The 25,628-nt window shown below is 31.7% G+C and overlaps 3 protein-coding genes across 3 annotated transcripts; all 3 read right to left on the bottom strand.

Annotated features, from left to right (window-relative positions):
* Positions 1 to 272: 272 nt before the first annotated feature.
* On the bottom strand, positions 273 to 5,082 carry LOTGIDRAFT_117170 (hypothetical protein; the record flags this gene model as incomplete). The annotated part of the gene is made up of 9 exons (XM_009055778.1): positions 273 to 492; positions 1,245 to 1,374; positions 1,638 to 1,754; positions 2,263 to 2,379; positions 2,691 to 2,772; positions 3,038 to 3,176; positions 3,720 to 3,860; positions 4,394 to 4,530; positions 4,918 to 5,082. Coding segments are annotated over 9 exons (1,248 nt in total), but the record flags the coding sequence as incomplete, so codon positions are not given.
* A 10,349-nt stretch (positions 5,083 to 15,431) lies between these two features.
* LOTGIDRAFT_56631 (hypothetical protein) lies at positions 15,432 to 16,115 on the bottom strand (the record flags this gene model as incomplete). Its single annotated transcript, XM_009055529.1, has 1 exon — positions 15,432 to 16,115. A coding segment is annotated over one exon (684 nt), but the record flags the coding sequence as incomplete, so codon positions are not given.
* Positions 16,116 to 21,236: 5,121 nt separating this feature from the next.
* On the bottom strand, positions 21,237 to 23,962 carry LOTGIDRAFT_76938 (hypothetical protein; the record flags this gene model as incomplete). Its single annotated transcript, XM_009055537.1, has 5 exons — positions 21,237 to 21,347; positions 22,088 to 22,205; positions 22,465 to 22,578; positions 23,238 to 23,315; positions 23,898 to 23,962. Coding segments are annotated over 5 exons (486 nt in total), but the record flags the coding sequence as incomplete, so codon positions are not given.
* Between the last annotated feature and the right edge of the window lie 1,666 nt (positions 23,963 to 25,628).

The raw sequence follows: 25,628 nt of genomic DNA, 5'->3' as shown, positions 1-25,628 counted from the left end.
GGTCTCTTGAATGTACTAAATTTCTCCATTCTTTGGAATCCTTCAGATTTATCATTCTACCTGAGTTTTGGAATGATTAAAACATGAAACAATGGAGCCCTAATTTTGGTCAGTGTGGACTTGGATTGGTCACATTCCTGATTATTCCCATCACACCATAGCCAATAACAGGGATTACCATTACCTGGCCAGAGATGTACCCTGAATTATAGGTTGTCCTGGAAAATACCTTGCATCATTAACTCAATAAGTAGGGTCCAGATCAGTAGGATTTATTCAAAGACAAAGGGACATTGGGTGAAATTTGTCTCTATTAAAAGCAAACCTTTAGTTGGTGGTTGAGCAGGGTTTTTATAAGGATCTTGTGTTGTTGTGGGTGTAGAATACCGTTTGGTATGAGATTTTGATTTATCTTTTTTAGGAACTAAACCTTCTTTAATCCAATCATGTTGTAAAGCTTCATCTGGTGTCATTCTTAATGCTGGATCCCATCTGAAACACAAATTCAACATCATACTCATGATATTTGATGGTATATTGGGAGACAATGGAATGCATGTGGTTACAAAAATCCAATTACTCATGTTGGTATATCATATTTTAGGGTTTTGAATGCATGTGCTTACAAAAAATCCAATTACTCATATTGGTATATTATATTTTAGGGTTTTGAATGCAAAACTTACTCTTATTGGTATGGTATATTAGTGGGTGTATTGAAATGCATGTGCTTTCAAAATTTAACTGATAACTGGAGTTATGCAGGGTTCAAGACATTGAGTAGCCCCATTGGTATTCAGTAATATTAACCAAGTCATATTGTTTATTTTCACTTACTGACACCTATTAATCATGGTTATAGACTACAGAGATGTTATCACATGTGAAAGGCAATTCACAACTTCATTATGTTATGGTTCACCTGGCTATCAATTATTTACAAAACATTGTTTCTAGTCAATTAATTGATCAAATTGATTATAATTGCCAAGCCTACTTTTGGAAAACAGCTGCTGTGTGTGAGATATGTATCTCTTCAAGGGCAAATTCATATGGCCAGGTAATAGAAATATGTGCAGTAAGTACAAAATTGCCTTGGAGAATCTTGATTTGCTGTATTAGCTGGCGTACAATCCAACTAATCGCTGCATTTACAAACTGCTCTGATCCAAGAAGTCAAGGTATTAGACACAGTAATAGCTAGAAATTGTGAAGATGCCCCTCTCCCTTGATCAAAAACTCACTCTAAACATTTCTTAATAAAATCAAGAAAAGTGACATCACTTGTTTTAATAGCTTGATGTAATTCTCGAGAACCAACTCGGCGTTTTTTGCCTTTACTGTTAGTTATACATCTTGGATTGCCTTTAGAGTCTAAAAATAAAAATAAATTGACGAAAATGAAATACATTTTACAGTCTTCTGAATTAACGTAAATTTCATGCCAGTCTAATTTGACAAATGTGAAAGAGAGCTGTCGTTAGACCTTAACTGAAATGGCTATAATAAAAATAAAAGCTAAGAAAAAAATGGAACGAATGTTTGGTCTAATTTATTTAGACTGCTTTCATGCTTGCTTCACGAAAAATCACTAAATGGACAAAATGTATAATTGCTAGAAGTCTTCTTAATCTTACCGAAAAACAGGCGTCTACGTGTTGCAGCATCTAGAATATTTTGTGGAGGTGGATTGAGAACTTCCATAATACATGCTAACTGTTCTACTTCATTTTCACCAGGAAAGAGAGGATAACCTGTAAATAATTAAAAAGTTCATCAATATCATATTACCAAATCATGCTTGAGCATTTAATCATCATGTTTTTGATAGTACATAGATGAATTTTTATAATGATGTCTTTTAATTACAAAAGACGTGATTTATCACCACTTACACTTATAGCTATGGAAATGACCTAAAACAAGCAACCTTTTGCTATAGCTCCAGATCAGATTAAACAACAAACTATTTTTAATTAAATGTTCACTATGAACTGTTTGTAATATTCTTTGTTGGTTTTTTATCCAAATATTAATCATGAATGACAACCAAAAGTCTTCTATTAAAGTAAGGGAGATAACTATTATTCATACCATGAAAGAGAGTTATGTATCCCACTTATTTGCTCCAAATATACAATGCTATGCAATGTGAAATGAGGCAAATGAAGGACATTACTTTAATATCTTTTGCTTTCCAACAGTTGAAGAATCTATAAAGCAAACAGTCTGTAGCACTTCACTGCTTTATTATATACCTACCCGAGTAAAGTTCTGCTAAAATACACCCAAAACTCCACATATCAATAGGCATAGAATAGGGTAAGCCTAAGATAACTTCTGGTGAACGATAGAATCGTGACTGTATATAAGTATACACTGTAAAAAAATATCATTTTTTACTGATAAAGTTAATGAAAACAGGCTCTGATATCAGCAAAGAGAATTTCCTCCCGTCTTAAAGCTTTATATTTCTGATCAATAGATATTAGTTTTGAGAAAATAAATCACCATTAAAATAGCTGATAATATACATACATGACACTATTAACAAAAAACCCTGACAATTTCAATCAGGGCTGTTGATTGATCTGTATTTGCCAGTCATGTCTGATTAGACTTCCAGAATGACTTGAGTACAATATTCATCTTAGACTTCAAAATAAAACAAGTAATTCTTTTTTCCTTACCTCGTTGATGTTCATAACAACTAGAACCAAAATCAATAACTTTAATTGAACTTTGACCTCTCTGTCGTAACAAAATATTTTCCTGCAAAAATGGTCATGTAATCAGTCATGAAAATAGTTTAATAAATGTTTATGATAGTAGGTATCAAAAGAAAGCCTGCAGATGATTAAAATAACATGATAGTGGGTGATCAAACACCACAATTTAGAGGACCAAAAGATGTCTGCAGAAATTCAGAGTATTTGATACAGAAGCATAGGAAAAATATAATAGCTACAAAAATGATCAAATTTGAAGAAGTTGCATCCTAAATTATTTGGTACATTATCAAAATTAAAAAACTTACTGGTTTTAAATCACAATGAATGATTTTCTCTCTGTATAAAACTTTTAAACATTGTAACAAAGAGAATGCAAAACGTCTAATCAATGCAATACTAAAACCCTGGAAATTATTCTTCTTAATCAACTCATATAAATTCATTCTGAAAGTACAAAAAATGGAATTTGAATAATAATAAATTCTACAGAAATTCAAGCCTGGATTTGTGTTTTCAATCCTATATTTGTGTTGTCAATCCTGGATTTGTGTTGTCAATCCTGTATTTGTGTTGTCAATCCTGGATTTGTGTTTTCAATCCTGTATCAGTGTTGTCAAGCCTGTATTTGTGTTGTCAAACCTGTATTTGTGTTGTCAAACCTGTATTTGTATTTTCAATCCTGGATTTGTGTTTTCAATCCTGTATCAGTGTTGTCAAGCCTGTATTTGTGTTGTCAAACCTGTATTTGTGTTGTCAAACCTGTATTTGTATTTTCAATCCTGGATTTGTGTTTTCAATGTAGTGGGATCTTTAACATGCACAGCTTGTAGCACACAGGGTGTTTTCTTGGGAGCTTTTTAAAGACAGTAGAAGATAATTAATCCATGACATCCTCTCTTTAACAAGCCTGTAGCACATATAAATTACCATAACCTTTAACAGTATTAATCAAATCTGTAAATCGAAATAATTGTGAACAAACCTCACCCCATTAATTCAAAGACGATACATAAATGATTTCTAAAGTAGAAATATTCAAACATATGTATAATATTATACTGATTGTCTTTATCTTTTCTTCTTAAAGCATCTAATATCTTTACTTCTACCAGAGCTTGATGGTGAAACCTACAAAATAGATCAACAGCAGTCCAGAATAATTTTACATCAATGAACATAGGGTTGGAACATTTACTGGTATAATCTATATCTTTATTTTACATAAATAATCCAAGTACTAACAATCGAACTACAAAACCAAACCCAAAATCCAAAACAACATATTGACAAACACATGTACCATTTAATGAACTTTTTCACATGTGGAAGTATATCAATCATAAGTAAGGAAGTATTTCATAATCAAAAGAGGTATCGTGTTTAAAAGAGTAAGCATAACCTGCCTGGCGCCACACACATCATTGCTGATATTATCATTATATACAAGACCATATTGTGACATATGATACATAATTACCCTTATATCCTTGAAAGAGCTAAAGATCTTAATTCATGATCCTCATGAAAATAAGTTGCTATCTTTGTCAAAAAAAGATATTTTCATATAAAATCAAGTTTGAAGAAATTGCAATGGAAAATCTTAACAAATATTTATTAATAACTAAATCTTGTTTTGAAAATCAGATCAAGGTTAAACTTACCTCTTTTTATTCCTAATGATCTTGATAGCTAACATCTTATCTGTTTTATGATCAAAACATTTGACAACTTGACCAAACGATCCTTTTCCCAACACTTCCAATATTTCATATCTATATACAAGATGATCATGCATTCCCTGAAAAACAACATCCAAATTTTGATCAATAAGTTTCAACAATCAACTTCATAGTCACATACCTTCAAAAACATTGATCCACTAAAATGACAAAACAGTTAACATGCAAGTACATTACCAAATATGTAGATTAAGAATAGCTTATCACTTGAACAAAAACTCTTCTTAGAGAAGGTTATATATTTCAATTTTAAATGTAGGAAAATATAAAAGCAACAATGGGTCTTATTCTTGAAAACTTTTAGTGACTTTAAGAATTCCAGTCATCTGATAAGTCAATCACTAAAATCGTTTAGTTTGTTGCCCAATGGATTAATGTATTTCTGAAAATTTGGATTTTATCTTATTCTAGTTTTTGAGACCAAGGTTTTAAAGTTCAATCCTTACCTTAAGATATGAGCCATTTTCATCATCATAACCACTATTTTGAGCACTACCATTAACAGCTTCTATCTTATTAGCTTCTAAACCCAGAAACCAAATTTCAGGAAAATCTAAAATTTCTCCCTGCTCATAACTTGTTAGCTTTCCTCTATATAACTTTAATGCTTCTACAAGACAAATTTAAATATATTTAGTCATACATATGAGCTAGCATACTGTTGATGGAACTTTAAGCTCTGGGCTATCCTTTATAATCTATATTCAAAATCTGAAATATTAAACTATCTACCATGATCAGAAACACATAACATCAGCATAAGACAAGCTCAAGATGGGCTGATGTGACAACAGCATAAAATGAGCTTGTAATAATTCTACATACCTGATGGTGTTAATGGTAGTCTGTTACCATAGCTATCACGTTTGGTTCTATCAGATAATGTGACGTCTGATGATTTTAAATGTGGTAAAGTATTAGAGTCTAAGGAACTATCATGATGAGGTCTTTGATGAGATTGACGTGGTTCATTGGTATTAAGATGAGGTAAAGTGGTTGGTGCCACAGTTGCCACCAGTTTCTATGAAACGAAGCAAAATATAAAACACATATAAAACATAAAGCAAAAGAAAAGATATAATGAAACTTGGATCTTAAATGACGACCAGTATCTAGCTTACAAACACCCATGTTGCCATCAAGTTTTGCAACTATAATAAACTTCCATAAATAAGTGACACCTCTAATGGTCGAATTTCAAATTCCTTTTCTGTAATTCCAGAAAAAAATGGTGCAAACAGAGAACAATAGACCAGAGGACCTTTGAATCTATTAAGTCTTGCAATCTAGTATATCAAACTGATTTCAAAGTAATTTTAATGAAAAGATGGCCTACCTCTGAATAATTCTTTGTTTTATGAGAGGAAGAGGCACTATTTTCACCTTTACTACTGGCTAGATTGATTTGATTAGCATATCTAGTTTCACCTTTACCACGATGTGACCGGTGCAGATTGCCATGTTGAGGGCTCTGAAAAATATATATTAAACAAGGGTTTAGTTATTTGTGACGTAGATCACAATTCTTATTTATCTATTTTGTGACATGAACAAAAGGTGCATTCAGTGTCAAATGCTTCTTGGAAAATTACTTTGGTTTGAGTCACAAAATTCTAGTGGTATTAAACTGATGAATGTTCAAGCAGCCCGTCTTTAGACCCTAACTGACTAAATTTGAATAAAAGTTTATAAAAAAACAGAATTAAAGTTTTGTCTAAATCTAATATAGTTAAAATGTCTTCTTTATGTTGTGGATTCAAATCCCCCATGACGTAAGAGAATTTTAGATTTCCTGTTACAGGATATGCTTATCGGGACAGCGTCTACTTTAAAAAATGTCACTTTACCCAACATAGAAGTAAGTTTATAATGTATTTCTATATAACTAGGTTATACCAGGATTTATAAATAATTAACAGAGATAAATCAATTGCCTATATATTAATTAATTAACTATCTTTTACCCTTGATAAACTCACTATCAGTGTCAAATGTCAAATACTGACCAAATATTTTTTCACTCCATTGAAGTATGAAAGAAAGAAATCACCTATTTTGTACAAGGATAAAAGTTTAGGATCACAAGGATTGTTTCTACCAGTTTGTCCTTGCCCAAACCTCTTGGCTTGATCTTTCCCAGATTATCATGGTGGGTCAAAAGGAATAGTGGGGAGAGATAACGTATTCAAGGTCGCCAGATTTTCAAAAGTCAACCAAGATAAGAACCCATGGTCACCATTTGTTCAACATAACTAAATAAATGGCATCATTCCAACACTGTGTGCCACTGTGATACATACACAATGGTTTAATAATTCTATCTTGAAAACAACACATTTAGAAACAAGACAGTTGGGGAGATACAACGCCTGCGGTGTATAGGATCCATTTTTATTCATCAAAGAACCATTATTATTATTTTCACTTGATCACAACAAACATACATTTTTTAGTCTACTAAAAGCCTGACTTTAACACTAGAAAGTTATTATTATTATTTATTTTTACTCAGTGAGGTATGTAGTAAACACATGCACTTGTTTGTCATTCTGTTAAAAGAATAAAGGTCAATAAACAAACCAAGTCACAATTTATTGAATTTTTTCATCTGTACATAGTATTGCAACACATTCAATTACCAGAATTTTTATCAATTATTTTGAAGTCACTAATGGAGTTTTAATTATCAGTAAACTTTAAATTAAAGGAATACTACCTCTAAGAATGAACAAATAAAACTAAAGTTTCAAACTTGGTTAACAAGTGTATATATTCATCAGTTGGACTTACCAGGTGTCATGACTAAAGAATAGAATCTCTATACAGTATATCCCTAAGCATGTTTCAAAATCATTTAGTTTACTTTTTTATTACTTAGTTTATGGATTTATTGGAGACCACTGATGAACTAAGATTCATTTTGGCAAAGTCTAAAATTTCAATTTTGTGGTCTTCCTAAGATAGTATACCTTTAAACTACCAAATCATAATAAATAAGATCCATGGAATAAAAAATTGTTAATAAATCAACTTTATAAAAGTTAAAATGGTCATAAATAAAGATCCTCTGTTCACAATTCATGGTATCAAAGCGAATTTGAAATATCAATAACCTTATCATCTGTATAGTTTTTCATATTCCTTCTTGAATATTAAAAATTATCATTAAAACACACAAATATGAGTTAACTTACATGTGGATGTCTCATTTTTCCAAATTTAGATCATATTCCCTACACAGACAGCCTGACAACTAAACCCAACATTAACAAGACTTGGTACACAGATTAACATGAGAGAGATTAAGATAATTCTACTAGGTGATTAATATTGTTAAGAGTGATAATCTTGTAGACCTATTAAATCACAGTGGATTAACAAACTACATAATCCATTCAGAGTTTGTGGCAATGATAAAAGTGTTAAGTTGGTCTAATTTACAAATCATGGTATGTAAATGAGATTTAATCAAAACAGTAGCAAACTTTATCATGTTCTATCTAATTAGTATTTTTGGTTTTGGGTCAGTATGAATGTCAGGTGAAATTTCCAAGGTAGGTAGAAATCAGAGCTGTCGTAAAATATTATGATACAGAGTGCTCTTAAACACATATGTACAAATTGTTCAGCTAGTTGCAAATTTTGGGTTTGGAAATGTTTTGGTTTAGTTGCCATTTGTCAAATCAAAGTTTTGAGAGTAAAAACTTTAAACTTTTATTGCTGAAATTGCACTGTATTTTTTTTTGTCTGTAGTACCCGAAGTAGAGAGATGTGATTAATAAGATTATGAGACTGTCAATACTCATTTTTAAAAGTGCTTCTGATTGGTATCTTGAAATGTCACCAGTGCGTGACCTTGGTATAAATCCCATTAGATTACAATGGAGACAGACAAAAAAAAATAAAATAAAGAAGCAAAACTTTAATCTAATTTAAATTAGATTGGTGCTAAATATGCAACTGAAGGTTATGGTATTTTCAAACAAAAATAGTCCAGACCCTAAATATGATAGCTTTTTGGCATAGAGCTTGATTGTCAGTTACTATTTGCATTTGTTTTTCTTCCTCAGGATAGAAACAGTTTTTGAATCCTTAACCAGATGGCAAATAGAATTTTGACTTGAATACAAGAAGTACTTTTATTACCTCTAATTGAAGATTTGTAAAACTCACAGAAGAACTCTTTCCAGATAAAATCCTTTCATTTTTCACCATTTTACTGATAAATCCTGACTATGTTAATTCCAAGACTAATAAAATCTGACTAGTACTTTTTAGTATTCTGGTGTATGTATGGTATATATTGGTATTGGTTAGTATTGGTTACTATTTATTTATTATTCATGTCAATATAGTGTTATATATTGTAAGATATGTCATAATAATACAATAATAGATATTCCAATCAGTTTGATCAACTCACTTACTAATAAATTATTAATGACTAAAACTCATTAAATGTGTTATAAACAGTTCTTTAATATACCGGTACTATAAAACTGGTGGTGTACTTAATGTACCCATTGCTGGTATGTAGATTTGTCAGTGGTACTATACAGTGGTATACGTAATGCATCATTATATAGATTTGTGGCAAAACTTTTTTTTCCCCTTTTATTTTTGTGAAATGTAATATCAGCTTTAAAGGGGAAGTCTGTGTGAATTTTTCTGACTTATAAGTTTTTTTTTTACTTTAAACATTAACCCAAGTAAGAAGAAGAGATAGATTTGACATCTGTCTGATTCTAGAGAGCTCTGGCTATGGAATCAGAAACTGTTAACTAATTGCCTACAAAACGGCAATCCAACTGTCCTGAAAAACAAACAAACTGTCCTGAACAAAAGTTTAGTCTAATTCTAATTGGAACTAGATCTCTTTTAATTAAACTTATTTTTTTTTTTGTATCAAAGGTTTTGTTTGGTATATTATATGAAAGTTTATCATACTTACTAGATTTGAAGTATTTGCTTTAAGAGGGTAATCATGAACAGGTAAAATATAAGGTAAATGTACATGTTGAATTGCTTTTGGTACATTTTGTTTTTCTAATTTGTGCATAGATCTTTCTGTTTTCATTCTATGCCTGAAAAATAATAAAAATCAATATCCTATAGGAATGATTTGGTTAATGGAGAAGGAAACATCAAGTAGTGTACAATCAAGTAAATTTTACAATCTGTTTTTTCTTCACAATTTGGGCCAAAATATCGCTTTTTACAGGAGTTAAGTTGAATCCACTTTTTGGTTTGCTAATTTTTGAGAATTTTCACCATGACAAAAGCCAAATTTGGCATAACCTTTGGAATCTTTACAAAACTAAACCATTAATAATTCTATCCAGACATTAGCAGATATTATATAATTTCCCTTTGCCGTACACAGATATAGTTTTCTGTCCTTCATCAATTTCATATTGTATCATTTATAATCCTTCAGTTAATAACAATCATTTATGTATCATTTATGTAAGTATGTGAATCAAGTGATTGTGGTCTAGGTGCATGAGTCACCATATCCTATCTTCAACTATCTACAAATGACAATATTGTGGTGATGTCCACATCATTCTATGTTTAAAAATATTAAAATATAACACTTAACATAACAGATTGTAATGAGTGCGTATAAAAATCACATCCAATACATATAAATGCTATTATGTTTAAAAATGTTTAAAACATTACAGAAAAACAAAATTTTCAAATCAATAAGCTTATCTAACTACCTCATTTCTGTGATTTTGCTTCATTCATAAAATATTTTCAATAGATAAATATCACATAATATAAGTGATCATATCTCCACTGAATAACAGTATGCCTATTTATAATTTATCAATATAATATGTTCATTGAAGGATAACAGGTCAATAAAATATTTCATTAGTCTTGTCCTCAGAGAGATTATGGCTCAAGAGTCACAAAATATATACCATCTACCAAATACCATGAAATTTTCATAAATTTATAAGCTCATTCAGCATTAATTCAACTTATTAATTTGTTATTTTTAGCACAACTTAATTATTTGTTAATATTAGCAAAACTAATGAATTTGGTAATATTTCAAAATGTGGTAACTTTTCAGACAAATTTTTTTATTATTTTCATGAAATAACATTTAATTTCTGTGCAACTTGTAATGACCTATTATATTAATCCCCTAAAAATTCAAGGTTATATCTAGGACCAAGTTGCAACAATAAAGAATATAGATGAACCTGAAGGCAGATCATCGTTTTTAAAAGTGATACACATATAAAAACTAAACTGACTTATATATCAGCTGGCAATGCAGGTATTTAAAAGATTTTATGTACTTCTAAATATTATCTGCTAAATAAGAGAATTAAATAACAATGACCTTATTTCATATAAAGAAGATTATCATGTATAGAGTTAATAACAATAACAATACAATGTTACCTGTATTATATTACATTTAGTTATTATATTATAAATCTTTAATATTTAGTTTAAATGGGAATAGGTAATATTTCATCATACTGTATATATATACATATTACAAATACTTGGTGGGCATACTACTGTGCAGTGGTCTTGGTCTTGCTAATTTAAAGTAGAATTTTCTGTTATTTTGTCAGATCACACTGACCTGTGTTCTGTAATCAGCAGCAAGCCACCGCAAGTCACTATTGACCTTACAAAACAGCCGTCATGATTCTGATTGCCTTCCTTTTTTCAGCTTCAATTTTAAAATATTTCATCTTGTTAGTTTGCATGAAGCAGTCGTAGTAAACTGAAGTCAAGTGAAGTCAGAATTCAGCAGCATAACTGACTAGCTGCTGGAGTTTCAGCCAAGGTGGTCACAGTAATCATAATAACTTGCTTACAGGTCTAATCATATTATATTGACAATGATATTTTATATTGAAATTTCTGGACTATCATCCTTTAAAATGTTAATATATATCAAGTTATGTCAAATGAGGTCAAAAATTTAAAAACATATTACTACAGGTACATCTATCTGTCTTCATTGTGCAGGTATTGGTAAATAGCAACCATACTGCTTGTTGGTGACCTGAATAAGTCCTATGCTTGTGTTTTTGAAAGTCTGACATTGAATCACAAAAAATAACCTCTATTCTCTTACACATGTACAAATCATTTAAGCAGTTAGCCTTTGAAGGATATGAATCAAATGAATTATAAAATGAAATGAGCTCACCTCTTTTTGCGTATTGGTATCACTCGGTTATGTTTATTGTTCATGGTAGTAGATGAGTTAGTTAATAATTTATCACCTAGCCAGTCTTTACTTTATACTAATCAATTTCTTCAAACCATTCCTTGTATAGTTCATTTCTACCTTCAAAATTGATACTGTGTGTTGAGAGGATCCATAAGATTCTGGAATTTAAAAGAGATATGTGGGGTCGTCTAAATAACATCAGAATTCAATTTATGTTTGGCTGTAGGCATATTGCCTATATTCATATTTTTTCAGATAGTCAAAAACTAGTCTGTCCTCAAATCTCTTATCAACATTTTGTCCATGAAATTGTGGAATTTGTAATTCTTATTCATAATCAAATAATGACCTAGCTAGAATCTAAGTATTATATTAATCGAATACAGTTTTGAGTCATCTTGACTGAATGGCCACTACACTACTACTGCATTTCTAATATCTAGTTCTATAGATATGTTTTTAAAATCAGAAAAGTCAAGAAGTAAGGTTAAGACATTACAATTGATTGTCTTGTGATGATTGACAAACGGATGATGACTGATGTCCTTCCATTTTTAAATTGAATAAACGACTTTAGAACACAAAATGTCTATGCATATTGCATTATATTAGTTGATAAAAAGCACCCTTATCAACAATAATAAGCCATGACATATGAATGAATCTTTCTTGTGAAATACTTGCCATTATTAATAAAAATACGTCGTCTGCAATGGTTTTGTTTGTTGATGGCGTCGAGATCAAAGATCACGTGACATAAAATTGATGATACTTCCGGTATCCGTGGTCGCGTAGCAACTATTATTAATTCCCATTTAAAGGGATACATTCATAGATTTATATACATTTCTATACTGTGGCCCCCGACTCGACCCCTCATCTAATGGTTCTTAGAAACGCCACTATTTTAGAACTAGGCCTAGGCTACCTGTATAGATCTGAGTCCCTAAGTCCCTTTTTTCTGCATCAATATTATGGTTATGCCATAGTTAAGCTTAGGCCTATAGTAATGGGTTACATAAATAGACGCCTACAGACTGAAGCATCTATTCCAGCCTCTGATACCTATTTGAACAGAAAAATTTTAAACTGACAGAATCTGGATCTATGATCTGGACATAGGCCGAGCAGCTGTCGCATGAAGCGTTTGAGAATTTTCCCCCGATTTGTACCCTCAGGTTCGTTTGGCTAGCACCGCCTCTATGGAGCTTTGTTCAGACTCTTTAAGTTCAAACATCAGAGTCTGTTCGTTGTGGACTAGGCTACAAAATGTCTGTAAACAAAGCCAATAAGGTTGAGATACAAAATACGACAGCTGCGCCATTATTGACCAATCAAACCTTAGTCTCTGAAACAGGAATTGTTTTTGATGTTCACATTTCACCGTCGAAATTTGAGCCTTCAAATACATGTGTGTCCGGAATTATCCACGTTAGAAAGTGAAACAGTCGAGTCGTCTTTTCTTGAGACACTGCCATTTATTGAAAATAGCCTACATCTATAAAAATAGAAAAAGAAATTCCCAGTTTGAGATATTTTTGAAGGAATTACGCGATTTTCGTATATTTCTAGTACTTCTGAAGACAATTTACATAGGCTGCATTCAAGACTTTGAAAATGTCGCCTCTTTAAATTTGTTAGAAATGAAGTGGTGGTTACAAAACCATTTTCTAGAGAGGAAAAATGTCCTCCAGTTTACTTGAAGTTGACATTGCTTTGGCCACAATACTGTGTTATAATTACTGCAAGACAAAATACTTATGAGCAATTTACTGATGACAAGATTTCTTGTGACCACCGTGTATACAATCGTCTATAGAATCAAACACGATAGCCTAATGATTGGTATAAAGAATGGACATGTAACCAAATAAAAGAAACATACGATTTAACACCAAGATTTTTAATATTCATATACAATAGTCATAAACAATAAAATAAAACAAGAAATAAGACTGGAATTGTAAATTAGTCGTTCAATCATGTATAGTTCCAGTAACAGTCAATCATGTATCCTTCCTTCCCACAATCATGCACCGTTATAGTAACAGTCAATCATGTATCGTGCCAGTAACAGACAATAATGTATAGTTCCAGTAATAAACAATAGTTATAATAATAGACAATCGTGTATCCTTCCAGTAACAAACAATCATGTATCCTTCCATTGACATAAGCCCACAATCATGCACCGTTACAATAACAGACAATGATGTGTCGTTCCAGGTATAGTTCCAGTAACAACCAATCATGTATCCTTTAAGTAACAACCAATCATATATCCTTCCATTGACAAACAATGATACATCGTTACAGTAACAGTCAATCATGTATCGTTCCAGTAACAGACAATAATGTATCGTTCCGGGTATAGTTCCAGTAACAACCAATCATGTATCCTTTAAGTAACAACCAATCATATATCCTTCCATTGACAAACAATCATGCATCGTTACAGTAACAGTCAATCATGTATCGTTCCAGTAACAGACAATAATGTATCGTTCCAGGTATAGTTCCAGTAACAACCAATCATGTATCCTTTAAGTAATAACCAATCATGTATCCTTCCATTGACATAGGCCCACAATCACGCATCGTTACAGTAACAGACAAGTATTTATCGTTCCAGTAACAGACAAGCATGTATCGTGCCAGTAACAGGCGATCATTTATATAGTTCAAATAACAGATAAACATATATATATTATTCATTTTGACTTGAAAAACATCTCAAACAATAACAGGGAACAATGGCTATTCTTTTTATTCCTATTTATCTATAAGAACTAATCAGAATTAATACAGGTTGTTTGTAAACAACGATGAATAAATCAAATGAATAATTTACAATCAATTTATTTTCTGCTGGAAAACAAACTATACTGTTGTCTTCTATTCCGAAATTTGCCGTATATCTGGCCTCCGATTAGCTCGACCAATCTGGTCCTATACTAATTCCTGGGATCCCATTCGTGCGGGCCTCAGATACTTATATTGACAAAGCACAAATCAGAAGAAGAAACGTTGACTTTTGTACACATTTAAAACAACGATTTCTCATTATTTCCGGATATTTTTCCATATGGTAACACATCTTTACTACTATTACAATATCCAATTGGAATAAAAAACTAGAAATGAGAAAAAAAACTTTCGTGATTTATTTTTAACCGATATGACCAATTACATTAAACCTATTATTAGGCTCTTGTAATCAATTTACTGTTGCTATATTACTGCACGACAAAATTAACTGATGACAAGATGTTTTGAGACTACTATATTACTGTGAACAAAGAGAGATATAATGATAGAACATGTAACAATCTAATGCCAAGATTTTTAATATTCATTTAGAGTAATCATAAACAATAAAAAAAAACAAGAAAAAAAGGCTGAAATTGTAAAAAGAATGAAACACAATTTATCAACAGATAAAGCAATGGTTGTCCAATCTATTTCCTGGAACATCATTATAGCATCAACTTTATTCTTCGCTTTCTTTTTCATGATTCGTGCCAGAAACAGGAGGTATGGTGGTATTGGTCTTTCTGAAGATCTGTTATCAACTCTGATGACATAGACTGTTAGAAGTACCGATGCCGTACTAAGCAGTAACTGGACTGACAAGTAAATAGTAATTAATGGTATACTAGTAGATGTGGTAGGTAACATACCACTAACAACACTAATAAATACTGCCAATGACAATAGTACTGTTAAAACATAGCTTAACTTCTCTCCCGAATTCGTTGGTACTACAAAAACTGCTACATTTAAGAAAGATAACACTATTACAGGTAAGAATACGTTTAAAAGCATAAATGTTGATCTGCGTTTTAATGTTATTGTTACCACAAGGCGTTGTCTTGATAGAGATTTGGATGATAGTTCTTCACCTTCTAAACGAACTACATCCCATTCTCCATTTTCTTGCAATATTTTCAGATCAGGCTGATTCTCAAAATACAGTGTCAACTGATCTGTCTGAAAATCAATGGGTAGGATGTAGAATTCACATGTCTGTTCATCGAACGGAAAGTTTGTCATATCTAACTGGCAATAAATAGTAAAGTAGGTCGCTGGGAGCCATTCTGCTTTGCCTTCATAACTCATAAGGTAAGGGTGTGTTTCATCAGAAAAGATAGATCTTTTATTCATGGAGTTTAACGTCATCAATTTTGGTGTCCATCTTCTAGAATCGGGAATGGTGATATATTCAATGCCGTAGTCATCTCTATCCCATTGAAGAAGTTCATCTATCCACATGAGTTTAAGGACAATGCTCAAGGACACAGTTTGTAAGACATCGTTAACGTCGGTAACTCCCTCTATAGTACAACTTAAACTAATGTTCATGGCTTCAGATTGATTCCTGATGGGTCTTATATCGCTACTATAGTTAGCTAACAATTTCTCCTGCAATTCTACAATGTTCGAGTACGATGAAATTGAATGAGCAGAAACTGGAGCTGCAGCGGTCAATAGAACCATAAGCAAGGGTATTCTTCCCATTGTCAACATCGTTTTTCTTTTTAGCTGTAGTTATTCTAAACGTTATAATAACAGATGGTTTATCAGAAGTCTTTAAATTCCTTCACAATCGTAAATGTAAAGAATGGCACAATCATCATATTTATATCACATAATCATATTATACTAGTAATTTGATAAAAACCTATCATATATGGTTGTAGATGAATAGGTTCGAAAAGAGTAAATCATTGATGGTTCTAGTAACAGAAAAATCATTAATGGTTCTAGTAACGAACAATCATTAATGGTTCGACTAACAGACAATCATTGATGGTGCTAGTAACAGTCGATCATTGATGGTGCTAGCAACATTCGATCATCTATAATTCCAGTAACACATAAAAATAATCATTAATGGTTTCAGTAACAACCAATCTTGTATAGTTCCAGTAGCAGCCAATCTTGTATAGTTCCAGTAGCAGCCAATCTTGTATAGTTCCAGTAACAGCCAATCAAATATTTATACAGTAAAAGACAATTATGTATCGTTCCAGAAACAAACAATCATGTATCGTTCCAGTAACAAACAATCATGTATCGTTCCAGAAACAAACAATCATGTATCGTTCCAGTAACAAACAATCATGTATCGTTCCAGTAACAGACAATCATGTATAGTTCCAGTAACAGACAATCATGTATGGTTCCAGTAACAGACAATCATGTATAGTTTCAGAAACAAGCGTGTGTATCGCTCCAGTATCAAGTAAACCAATAAATACAAGTAACTGAAGAAAATACATATCAATAGCATGGATCTATAATTATGAAATAATTATAAATACATTGTTCGAACTGTAATGAATCAGGTTCATATCATTCATTCCGACCATTAATAAATCTCGAAATATATAGAAAATAATGCCGATTCTCTTGGTTCCCATTTTATCAATATGAACTAATCAAATTCAATAAAGGTTTAGCGTGATTGTACACAACGATAAATAACACAATTTAACCATTACCTCATTTGCTGATTATAAACAAATTATACTGAAGAGTCTTATAGTCCGAAACTTGACGTATCTCTGGTCTTTAATGTTTACATGTAAATATCGTAGGCCTTATTGGCGTACAGATAGGAGAATAAAACTGGGCCCTGTGAGGTACAGGCTGTGCATGTTAAATATCCCTAGAGTTGTTAATTGAAAAAAGAATATGCTAATGCCAATTTCCTAGCAAAATCTCCCTCATTACATCACACGTCTTAGTGCCAAACAATGTGCACAGAGAAAGACGTATAACATTCATTTCATATTCTGATATCCATAAGGAAAAGTGACTTTCAAACAACTATTTCAGTTATAATTTCCGATGTTTTTTTTTTTCTTATGACCATAAAAATGTCAAGAAATTCAATGGGAATCGAACAATAAATTAACAAGTGGTTGCCAAGCAGGATACGCCCACTTTAATGATACACTTTCAGTATATCAAAGGCGGTCGCCAGTGTCAAATCATACTAAAAATCTTAATTTGTGCAAGATAGTGTTGATTTAATCAAAACACAAAATTTAATAAAATTCTGACATAAACCGTCACCTCAATCGCGTTCACAAGTCAATAAATATTGATGCGCTTTTACTTGGGCAATAACTCAATTTCCGTTGATCGAAAAATCGTCAAATTCAAACTTGTCTAAGATCTCATCATTATAAATGATCACACCAAATTTCATTTAAATCGGATGGAAATTGTAGTCTTTATTCTGTTCACAAAACAAATTTTGACGCGTTTTTCCAAATCAAGAGGAATAACTCAAAAACCGTTCATCGAAAGATCGACAAATTCGAACTTGTCCAAGATCTCGTCAATATAAATGATCACACCAATTTTCATTAAAATCAGATAAAAACCGTAGCCTCTATTGTGTTCACAATCCAATTGTGGACTGACGGACGGACGGACAGACAAGGGCAACGACAATATACGACCAAATTATAATGTGGGCGTATAAAAAACACATAGGTAAGATTTTGGTTAAGTATCATGAATGTTTTTTTTTTATTATTCGTATAAAAATCAGTGTCCATTATCTAATGTAAATACTGTTTCTGTATAATTATTTTGTATTTGAATCACAGTAATGATTTAATGTAACTCAAATAGGATACAAATAATAAGTGATCGAGAGAAAAAACAACACGGCATGAGAAGGGGATCTCTGCACCTATTTCTAAAACGGAAGGAGCCAACACTTAAGTAAGATCTAAGACAATGTCAAATCACGACCAAATCAATGATATCAATATCATACATTTTTATTTCAATCTAAATTTAAATCCATTATGAACATTTTACTTAGTCTGCATAACGCCGCGAATAGACGAGGCACTGTGTTCGGTGCGGTGTACGGTTTGGTCTCCGAAATGTGAACATAAGTGCAAGTGGTGACAAAAACGCGTTTTTTTTTTTCGGTCTTTAACCGATGTTTATAAATTTGTTGATTATTCAAAAGGTGAGTTAGTGTTACAAATAGTATAGTTTGTGGTAATTATAGACCTTCGAAATTAAGTTCTTTGGAACTGTTTTACATCGTACGTTTTCGACCGATTTGAATCTGGACTGGGAATTTATACTTTGATATTTTATTTATTCCACAGCCGACAGGAGAGCTAATTGGAGGGTAGGATTTTTTCCAGACAAGCCCATGATTAGAAACCTATATATCTCTTTACAGTAATAGAAAATTTGATTATAGTAGAACTTTACAAAGAATAATATTTGAGTCAACTGAATTAGACAATTAAATATTTACATATCGATTTTCATCAGACTTAATATTAGTGTATGTATATATTAATTACAGTTCGGCACGAATAAAAAATATTCTATTTACCAGAGAGGCGTCGACCTTATTCTAAGTTCTATAGACTGATATGGAAAAAAGGGGTCTGTGTCATATTGCTAGTCGTCAGTCCAGTTAGGTTCGATATGTGTTATCTTTGGCAATAAAGGGATGCAATACGAGGTAGCTAGATCAAACCTATTATGAGGATTTCGTTTTAAACCCTTAAACGAAGATATATCAGCTTTCGAAATAGGCTACATTTTATTCGATTGAAAAAAAACCAACATGAAACAAAATTGATGAAAAAGCATCATTTTGCAAAACATGAACTTTTTTTTTTTATCTTTAGAGACATTTTTAATTTTACTTTGATTTATTTAATTGTAGACGAATCGTAAGATTATCCTAAAGCAGATACGGGTTCAGTTTTAAAGGGATTGTGAAGAATTTAGAAAATCACTTCACTATCCCTTTAATGATGACAAATCATTAGAAGTGCTTACAATGGAATAATCTAGCGAGAAATTTCTGGCTATATGTAAATAATATATAATGCTAGAATTATAAATGCTTTGATGATGACTTTTTAGGCACTAGACTAAAATAAAAAATGTGATGAGTAAATAATAATAATAATTAAGGATCAATATATTTTTAGACACTTGTTCATTGAATCATCTAAATCAACAGAGGCTTGTCCTTTATTCTTCAAATACATCCTACGCTTCTTTTCAATCTAGTCTGCACAGGTTGAAAATATAAAATCGAATAAAAGTTGGCTAAAGACACTATTTGGAATCTTCACGAAGTTATTGGATTTTGATTACTGAGTTATATTCTGTAATCAACTACATCTATTGAGATGTTATAAACAAAACTCACTATCAACTACCACAAAGTTATTAGGATTTGATTACTGTGTTGTATTCGGTAATCAACTACATCTATTGAGATGTTATAAACAAAACTCACTATCAACTACCACAAAGTTATTGGATTTTGATTACTGAGTTATATTCGGTAATCAACTACATCTATTGAGATGTTATAAACAAAACTCACTATCAATTACCACAAAGTTATTGGATTTTGATTACTTAGTTATATTCGGTAATCAACTACATCTATTGAGATGGTATAAACAAAACTCACTATCAATTACCACAAAGTTATTGGATTTTGATTACTGAGTTATATTCGGTAATCAACTACATCTATTGAGATGGTATAAACAAAACTCACTATCAATTACCACAAAGTTATTGGATTTTGATTACTGAGTTATATTCGGAAATCAACTACATCTATTGAGATGTTATAAACAAAACTCACTATCAACTACCACAAAGTTATTAGGATTTGATTACTGTGTTGTATTCGGTAATCAACTACATCTATTGAGATGTTATAAACAAGACTCACTATCAACTACCACAATGTTATTGGGATTTGATTACTGTGTTGTATTCGGTAATCAACTACATCTATTGAGATGTTATAAACAAGACTCACTATCAACTACCACAATGTTATTGGGATTTGATTACTGAGTTATATTCTGCAATCAACTAAATCTATTGAGATATTTTAAACAAAATTCACTATCAATTACCACAAAGTTATTGGGATTTGATTACTGAGTTGTATTCTGTAATCAACTAAATTTATTGAGATATTTTAAACAAAACTCACTATCAATTTCCACAAAGTTATTGGGATTTGATTACTGAGTTGTATTCTGTAATCAACTACATCTATTGAGATATTTTAAACAAAACTCACTATCAATTACCACAAAGTTATTGGGATTTGATTACTGAGTTGCATTCTGTAATCAACTAAATCTATTGAAATATTTTAAACAAAACTCACTATCAATTACCACAAAGTTATTGGGATTTGATTACTTTACAGTTGAGATGAATTCTGTAATTAACTGAATATATTGAGAAGATTTACAAATAGCTCATTATCAATTTTGACCATTTCAATTTCCTATCTGCAACACCATGCAGTGTGAAATGTAGGAAATTTGCCACGACAGCGGCATTAGTCTACTCTTTTTCAATTTCCAACTGTTGATAATTTTTGAAAAAATGAAATACCATAAAATAGTGTGAATCGTTTTTATTTATGTATATATATGACAATCTAATGCTACAATTTCAGATTATTATAGATTATATTTGATAATCATCTTTCCATTCTTTCTTTTCACCATATCTATTGGGTCTTTCATAGTCTATTCCAGGTATATAGTGAGGTTTGAAGGTGTTTTTCTCACTTATTATCAGTTTATTACTTCTTAAAGCTGATAGGAACACTTCCATCTACAATGAATATACGTAAATTTCAAATGCCTATTTTTAAATAATTTCAAGTAATTCCAATGATGCTTAACATAGATCAATAGTTTAAACAAAAGTGTAATTGTGAAAATATAATTTATGTAAAAGACAGTCAAATAATAAAACCAAGCATCTGGCCTCAAATTTTCACTTTTGCAAATTGTTATATATCCCACCATATATGGAGTGCCTTCAAATTAAAAAAACCTAGTTTTCCCATAGCAAGTAATGCAAGCCAAAACTTTCAGTCATGGAAATATTTTCAAATAAGATTACAATTTCATTTTATTATTATTTTTTGGTCTCCATTGTAATCTAACAAAATTTATACCAAGGTAGTGTATCGGTGATGCTACAAAGTATATATTTCACGTGCCACTCTCCCACCAATCAGAATCTCTTTTACAAGTCAGTCTCATAGTCTCATTGATCATATTGCTCTACTTTGAGTTCTGCTATCCCACAATTCATAGGCACCTATTCTGCATGATGCAGTGTGATTGTGGTTGAAATGTATGTACACAGTATACCAAAAAATAACGAAAAGAAATTGTAATCTAATTTTAGTTAAGCCCTGAATACTGTAGAATATCCACATTTCAACATCCTTTAACAGTTAGAAATTATTCAAGTAGTAGGAAATGAAACTCTATTTCATTCTAATTAGATATGACTATAAAATTCAGGCCTATTGCTATGATGTTGAAATATTTAAAACTCACTCTTTCTGACTGTCGATCAGCAATTTGAAATTGATATTTGACTCGTGTTATACCAGCCTGTAAACAACGATGAGCTAATATTCGTCCTAAATTCAGAGCTGCTGATTTATCATTACAACTGAAATTAGATAGAGTAAGATGATATATAGTAAAAACCAAAACTCTAAGATATTTTGAGGAACCAACTTAGTTTTAAATTTTTGAAAATTGTCTGAGCCATGAAATTCTATAAAAGATTGTATCTCCTGTGTATAACCATACTTAACTTTGCCAGTAATTCTTGGAAAATTCACAAATCATCATCTCATTGATGTATAGAATTGGCAATTTATTTCAAGGACACTTATGAATAAACTTATTTCTACACTCTTACAAACCTGTGTAAATGTGCTTTGATAGCCTTTTCTTTAGTAGATGCAGAGACTACTACCTTGCCAGAATTATGTATGATTTCAGCAATTATATTTCTCGCAGAGATATCAAACTTTATCCTGAAATTTACGTAAATCTTCCTTTTAAAGTATATAGAAAATATGACATACAAGAAAGAGTTAAAGAGAGATGTTTGAAAACTTGTTTATGTGTATCAGGGACATTGAAGGCATCAATTGCACCACTCCAATTTTCAGTCAGATGTCTGTGGTTCCTGAGACTCCACAAAAAAAAAAGAGTTTGATCACAAAATATGCTATCACATATCAAGATCCTTTGCAACTAGTGACGGCATCAAATACCTAGTTTTAATAGTGGAATTGCAGGAACCACATAAGTCTGATTGAAAATCCGAGTGTCCCTGATACGCATTAAAAATTTAGAAAACCTCTTTACAATCCCTTTAAAAGAGTTTGATTCTCTATGTATGCACATATATGTGCCTTGGTTTCAACATTTAATTTTACCAAAAGTTTTACAAGTCTTCAAAATAAAACCCTTGGTCTAGACATCAACTATTTCCTCACTAATAAGCAATGTGCTTTCTATTTCATTCAATTGATCAACTGTGCATAAAATCAAACAAACAAAATAAATGTTTATGTGGTAGAAAAGAAAATCATTTTGTTTAGAAAAAAACTACCTGTACAGAAAATAATACACATCAAGCAAACGTTAAAGGAGATAAAACATTCCATCTTTAAAACATTTATCTTACTTGTGATGATAAGTTCTACTGGGATTCTGTAGTTGCCATCCTAGTGGTTTAGGAGCAATTCCCGCTTGTTCTAAACATCTACAAACAACGATTTTCATTAATTTTTTACAACTGTATTTTATTGACACTAGTAAGGCAATAGGCCTCCCAACCCAACATATGGTTGTAAGTTGTATCACAATATATCTTGGCATTAGGCTTGACAGACTCAAAAGGACAGGTTCGCCATTTCTTAGCAGTGAACACTATTTCTGATTAGCTTAGCTAAAAAAATTTAGACTCAAAGGGACAGGTTAGCCATTTCTGAGCAGTGAACACTATTTTTGATTAGCTTAGCTTAAAAAATTCCTGTTCCTGAGACTGAGGTACGATTGTTCAAACAGATAGCGATAGCGAACCTTTCTTTTTAAGGAGAAAATACCCGTACATAATCATTAGTTTAAATTGTAATCGGTGAAAGCTTACAGTGATAAATGAAATGAAATGAAATTGAAATTGTTCTACACTTATTTCCTGATGGCCATCAGTTATTTGATTGCCTGTCTCAGGCCATCAACAATTTGATTTGCTCTTGTGAGCTATAGACAATCGTTACAGAGTACTTGTTGACTGTGAATCAAAGTAAAAGTCACAGTCCATAACTCCATAACAATTAATTACCTTGGGTTTCTGTTAATATACTGTGGGTTGACTTTAAAATCTTTATTTGGACTATCACTGTGATTGATGTTTGAAGTTGAAAAGGCTGCAAAAGAAAAAAAAAACAAGTAATTTGCTAATAATGCTGAAGTAAGTTCTAATAGCCTTAATCTAGTCAGAGACACAGACAGTACTGCCATTTATCATCTGGCTTACCAGCTAATACTAATAAAGCTCTTAATAAAGCTTCCTAGGTCAGTGCATCTAGTTGCCATTTACATCCGATTTTCATGGAATACTTATCAAAGTTAAAGAGTTACTAAAGTTGGCAAAACTGAGACACCATTAAAATTATCGCCAAGAATATAATTTGTACCTTTGCTAATCGTAAGTAAATTTTGTTTAGGTGCAGGTCGAGGAAAACAAGACAGTGCCCAAAACTCTAATGAAGCAGGATTGACGCATCTCAGGAAACCTATGGCACTCATGACATTGGAAACTGCACACTTGTCTTTATTTTATTTATTTAGCCAAGTCAGTGCAGTTGCCTCCCTTTAAACGGTTGGCTTGAAAATCGAGTCAAAAATTATAAACAAGAGTTAACTCCCATTAAGCACAAAACTGAAGTTGTGAAAGTTTGAAGAAGCAACTGAAAACAGACTGTGAAACTGAAGGCTCTAAATGTGAAGTATCAAAGCCATCCAAAAGGACCAAACTTGCAGGTGATTAACAAATTATTTTTCTGTTTTAAAATCTGAGTTTGTTTAATCACCGTTGTAGGTCAAAATCAAAATTGACAGACATCAACTTTGAACTGTCCCGTCAGATATTATCATCACTGACATCAGTGTCACCGTTAATTCAATCATCGACTATATCTAATAAGCTTAAGTATGACAATATTGTTGACAATTATCTAAACCACACAGGTACAGTGTTTATTTGCTACACAAAATGTAAATCAGACCACGGTCGCTACAGGATTAATTGAAATGGTGCTTGGAACAGTTTCATGTGAGTCATTTCAATTGTGTGAGTCGATGTTATAAACTGAAAAGATGTTTATTGTTTTTCTTCAAAATGGCTACGTCAGTCACCAAACTGTCTGAAAATTGATACCATATGGTTACACAGTAAAATAAATTCATATCTGGTTGTGTAATATAAATGTAGGGTCATTTGTGAGGACATTTTACCTGGAGAGCTAAAATTGACAAAATCTTGGCATATGAACATGTTTTCTAAAAACCTTGCAAATGTTAATTTTTGTGTTTGTGTGTAGGACAGCGTGAACAAGCTCATCTTGTAAAAAATATGCCATTTTGGCAAAACAGTCATGAAGACATCTTATTTTATTCCAAGGACATCAAAATAAGTTTCTGGTGTTGGCAAATTTGAGTACCGGTATCTCAATTGTTTCACATATGTCACCAGCCTCACAGCATCTGCCTTTGAGACTTTCATGTGAGTTCTATAAGTCATCATTAGAAAGTTTAAAATGGGACATGGGGAAAATGTCTGGATGGTTTCATGGTTTCCATCTTGAAATATGAAGCTCGGACAAAATCTACTGCAAATGGTAGAATCACCACCATTCATGAACAGAAGGCCTATCTGATTGTAATTGTATAAAGTACTGAGACTTGAGACTTGTTGCTTTTTTTAAGAACGTCTCTTCTTCCCTGTTAAAAAGTCAACTATCCAAAAATGGCCAACCAGACCATTGACAAGGATTACTGATCTATTTTTGAT

Source organism: Lottia gigantea (genome assembly GCF_000327385.1).
Source record: "Lottia gigantea unplaced genomic scaffold LOTGIsca_25, whole genome shotgun sequence".
In the NCBI taxonomy this organism is placed as follows: domain Eukaryota; kingdom Metazoa; phylum Mollusca; class Gastropoda; family Lottiidae; genus Lottia; species Lottia gigantea.
This window is presented reverse-complemented; position numbering and strand designations above follow the sequence as displayed.